Source organism: Carassius carassius, chromosome 45 (genome assembly GCF_963082965.1).
Source record: "Carassius carassius chromosome 45, fCarCar2.1, whole genome shotgun sequence".
Classification (NCBI taxonomy): domain Eukaryota; kingdom Metazoa; phylum Chordata; class Actinopteri; order Cypriniformes; family Cyprinidae; genus Carassius; species Carassius carassius.
In genome coordinates, this window is record NC_081799.1 from 15727719 (window position 1) to 15731477 (window position 3759).

A 3759-nucleotide genomic window follows, 5' to 3' on the forward strand; every position below is an offset into this window, starting at 1 on the left:
TTTGACATGAAAGATAAATCTGATCATAAAAGCAGGCAGTTTTAGAAATAGCAGCTCTTGCGACAGTGATGAGTAAACGCATTTGCGTTGCATCTATCGTAGCCAGAAGCGTCTGCCTTCATGTACATGCATAGACCATTTTTTTCAGTCCTAAAAGTGCATTTGTAAATGTTTGTTTATGTTGGTTGAGTCTTCTTGGACTTATACTGACACCTAGTGGTGTGGATGCAGAATTATGCAAAATCAGATGTTTTCAGTTTTAGAAATGGGTGACCCATGACTAACTAATTTCATTAGCAAAACTGTCCATTGAGTCAGTATTATTCAGCTGGTCATGTTATCTACCAGTGTATGACTAAGAATCTCACGTGAGTGTACATGATTTAGTCAAAATTAAATTTTTTCATCTGTAAAACATTTTAATGAGGAAAAATTACTGAGAGCATATTTTAATGCTGTTATTCCTGATTATATTATGTCTGTGAGAATAATTTCCAATCAGAGTTCAGCCTCTTATGGTTTAGGATTATGTGTTATGTAAATTTACAGGAATAAGAATGAGGTATTCATTCTTTGTGACCGAAAATAAGCATCGGTGTATAGCTAAAGGCTGTGTAGAGTGATATTATGATATTACTTCCCTGTACTGTATGACTGTGTGTAACTGAGAGCTCTGCACACAGGTATTGCTGTATTGTTCAATGGACCAAACAGCCGTGTGTGTGCGTTTAGCTGAACGCTGGGTTGTGGGTTCCTGACCGAGGTGTTGGTGGTGTATATTTTCCTCTCAGCAGTGACAGAGACAGGATGAAGAAACACATGCTCATAACGGCGAGGATCGCGATGGAAGAAATCAAGGCACTTGTCACTGAATTCATTTTGAATGGAGGGCTGTTTAACTGTGCTGAAAAACACACACACACACACACACACACACACACACACACACATACACAGAGTGTTATGAAGACTTCTTACAATATATAACCCACCATTCAAACTGTATCGCACACTCTTTCTTTCAATCCGCTTGTTAATTTCTTGATAACACCTCCTGCTTCTACCCTCTATTAACTTCTCTCTATCTTCTACCCTCTGAATCATCATTATTTTTGTCACGGTTTCAAGCCGCTAGATCCTTTGAGGAAAAAAAATTCCTCTATATTGTCTGGGAGGAAGTAAAGCATGCTCCATCAGAAATTCTACAGTTCTGAGAAAGATGGATTTAGCTTTCTTTTAAAATATCTATAATGGAAGCCAAAGCAAGGCTTACCTAGCTGGGAATTATTGGTGGGAGTTTCATCTGTGGACAGATGAAAATTGTTTTAGTAAGATAAGCACACTATTGATGTAAGGTGCTAAGTCATGTCACATAACAGGCTCAATATGAAAATTAAAAAATTTGCATTGTAGAAATCATGTGCTACCAAGATGAGCTACATAAACACTACATTACAGTTCATATCATACCACTCCGGGTGATGATGGGCCCGGCAGTCATGACCGCATTGCCAGAGGCCACCGCAGTTCTTTCTGAAACGTTCCTTTTCTTCCTCTTACCACAGATCTGTCAGGATGACAATATTTGTGAGTGATAAACACAGTTCCTGTCTAAAGTATATTTGCTTATAATAACAGAAAACAAAGCATATTATTACAACTAGAACTAAAACTTTCAGAATTAAAATTGTGTTTTCCTTTTAAATTCTTATTACTTTCACTAGACTGTTTCAAATTCCTATTATTGATGGGATGGTGACTCTTATTATATTCTCAGTATAAACTAAAGGCAGTCAAACCAGTACTACCATGACACATTTACAGTTTTATTTTTTTCTTCTTCACATAATTGTCTTGCATTACTGTAATGTATTTTTCTGATTGCTGTTAAGTTTTGTTTCTTTGTTTTTCGAAATGAAAATCAAATATACCATAGATAGATTCAAAGGTTCTTGAAATGAAAATGTGAATCTGGATTTCTTCAAAAATACTGAGCACCACAACTGTTTTCAACATTGATAATTATAATAAATGTTTTTTGAGCACCAAATCACCATATTAGAATAATTACTGAAGGATCATGAGACACTGATGAAAATTATATTTTGCTATCACATGAACAAATCAGATTTTTAAATATTTTAAAATAGAAAATAGTTACTTTAAATTGTATCAATACATTACAATATGACTGTTTTACTGAATATTTGATCAAATAAATGGTAAACAGAAGATGCTTCTTTAAAAAAAATATATAAATATAAAACTGCTGAGCCCAAACTTATGCACATTTTGTATTTTTTTTTTTTTAAGAAATAATATTTCCTGGTAGTAGTAGCAGCAGAAGTAGCAGTAATAGTAGTAATAATAATAATAATATAATGCAATGCAGTAATAATAACTGAATATTTAAAACAATACATTTATTGTCACATTGTAAAAATAGGTAACACTTTACTTAAAGCCTTTATATATAATGCATTATAAAAGTAGTCTTACTGCATTTATTGTGCCTTGTAATGCACCTAATAATGCTTTGTATAATCTCATGAATAATTGTAAGCACAGTTATAATATATTATAATACTTACCCATTTCATTGTTACAACTTTAGAAAATATAATGCATTAAAACATATAACAAACAAATTTAGGTTGGACATTTTAACTTAGGTTACAATTATTTATGAATAGATATAATGCATTATAATGTTATGAATACCTTTATAATGTATTATACATAAAGGCTTTAAGTAAAGTGTTATCAAAAAAATACAATATCTTATTACTTTATGATTTTTGGATGAAATATGACCTAGACATGTTGACACACTTTCTGAGTTTCACTATGGTATTAGTCTCAAGCAGCCATCCTTACAGGCAAGAGCAGGGGGCAGTCATCAGAGCGACACAGCTTGGTCACACAGTGCAGAAAGACGGTGGACATTTTCTGGTTCTTGTGCTTGACAAAGCGGAACACCTCGAAGGAAAAGCGGCCCATCTGGCTCTTCCCATTCTCAAACACTGTTGTCTGTGGGTCCTTATCACATCTGCTGGACCAGAGACAAGACAGACCTAGCAATCAGCCTCAGTTCTAGTTAGACACACACATATGTGCAAGCACATCCAGAAAACATGGAATTACCCAAAGAAAAGGTCGTATCGGAGCTCATCATTAGGATTCCCAGAGGGAGTCGTGTAACAGTAGTCCATCAGAACATTCCATCTGTGGGGAGTGACATGCGTGAATCAGTCACTAAAACAAGGAAGACTGGATATGAAATGGCCCTATATGAGTAAACCACTGTTGTTTCATATAGAAGTCATGTGTCTTATCTCTACTCAGGACCCATAATAATCTTTCCCATCCACTTTAGTGGCGCCTATCATTTGACCTAAACAAGGCCGGCATTGAGTCACTCAGCATTCTTCCTTTAATGGGCTAAACCAGTTCTGAATTTATCAGATATAAGAGAGGAGGTCATTTAGGGAAGTGCTTTAACAAAGCAGTGACACAGTCCAAAGACCATAGATATTTGACCTCCATCAGATTTCATGGTTAACTCACCAATAAGACAGTTTCAGTATCATATCTGCAGTATGTTTTGCATTTAGGCCTCCTTGCAAGATACTTTCCCAAGATATGTTTGTGTAATTGTAGTTTACCTCTTGTCTAGGTTGGTGGCTTTTACAGCGGCAAACACTCGTGTCTTCAGAGTAAGTCCAGACACTGGGATGGCAAGATGATGGATGTATGTGG

General features: G+C 35.3%; 1 protein-coding gene across 1 annotated transcript; it reads right to left on the reverse strand.

Annotated features, from left to right (window-relative positions):
- Nucleotides 1-346: 346 nt before the first annotated feature.
- LOC132127706 (zona pellucida-like domain-containing protein 1) lies at nucleotides 347-3753 on the reverse strand. The gene is made up of 6 exons (XM_059539749.1): nucleotides 3666-3753; nucleotides 3145-3225; nucleotides 2878-3052; nucleotides 1471-1567; nucleotides 1274-1303; nucleotides 347-904 (listed from the first exon to the last, which is right to left on the reverse strand). Exons 2-6 carry the CDS (start codon nucleotides 3210-3212, stop codon nucleotides 729-731), a joined length of 546 nt encoding a protein of 181 aa, XP_059395732.1. The 5' UTR covers nucleotides 3213-3225; nucleotides 3666-3753; the 3' UTR covers nucleotides 347-728.
- Between the last annotated feature and the right edge of the window lie 6 nt (nucleotides 3754-3759).

Bases quoted from the DNA above. Each gene is read 5' to 3' on its own strand.
- LOC132127706 (XM_059539749.1), bottom strand. From the start codon at position 3,212: ATGGACTACTGTTACACGACTCCCTCTGGGAATCCTAATGATGAGCTC. The intron at 1,568-2,877 runs GTAAGGATGGCT...TCATCCTGACAG, and splicing joins ACTGCCCCCTGCTCTTGCCT to ATCTGTGGTAAGAGGAAGAA. The intron at 1,304-1,470 runs GTATGATATGAA...ATCTGTCCACAG, and splicing joins GCCCATCATCACCCGGAGTG to ATGAAACTCCCACCAATAAT.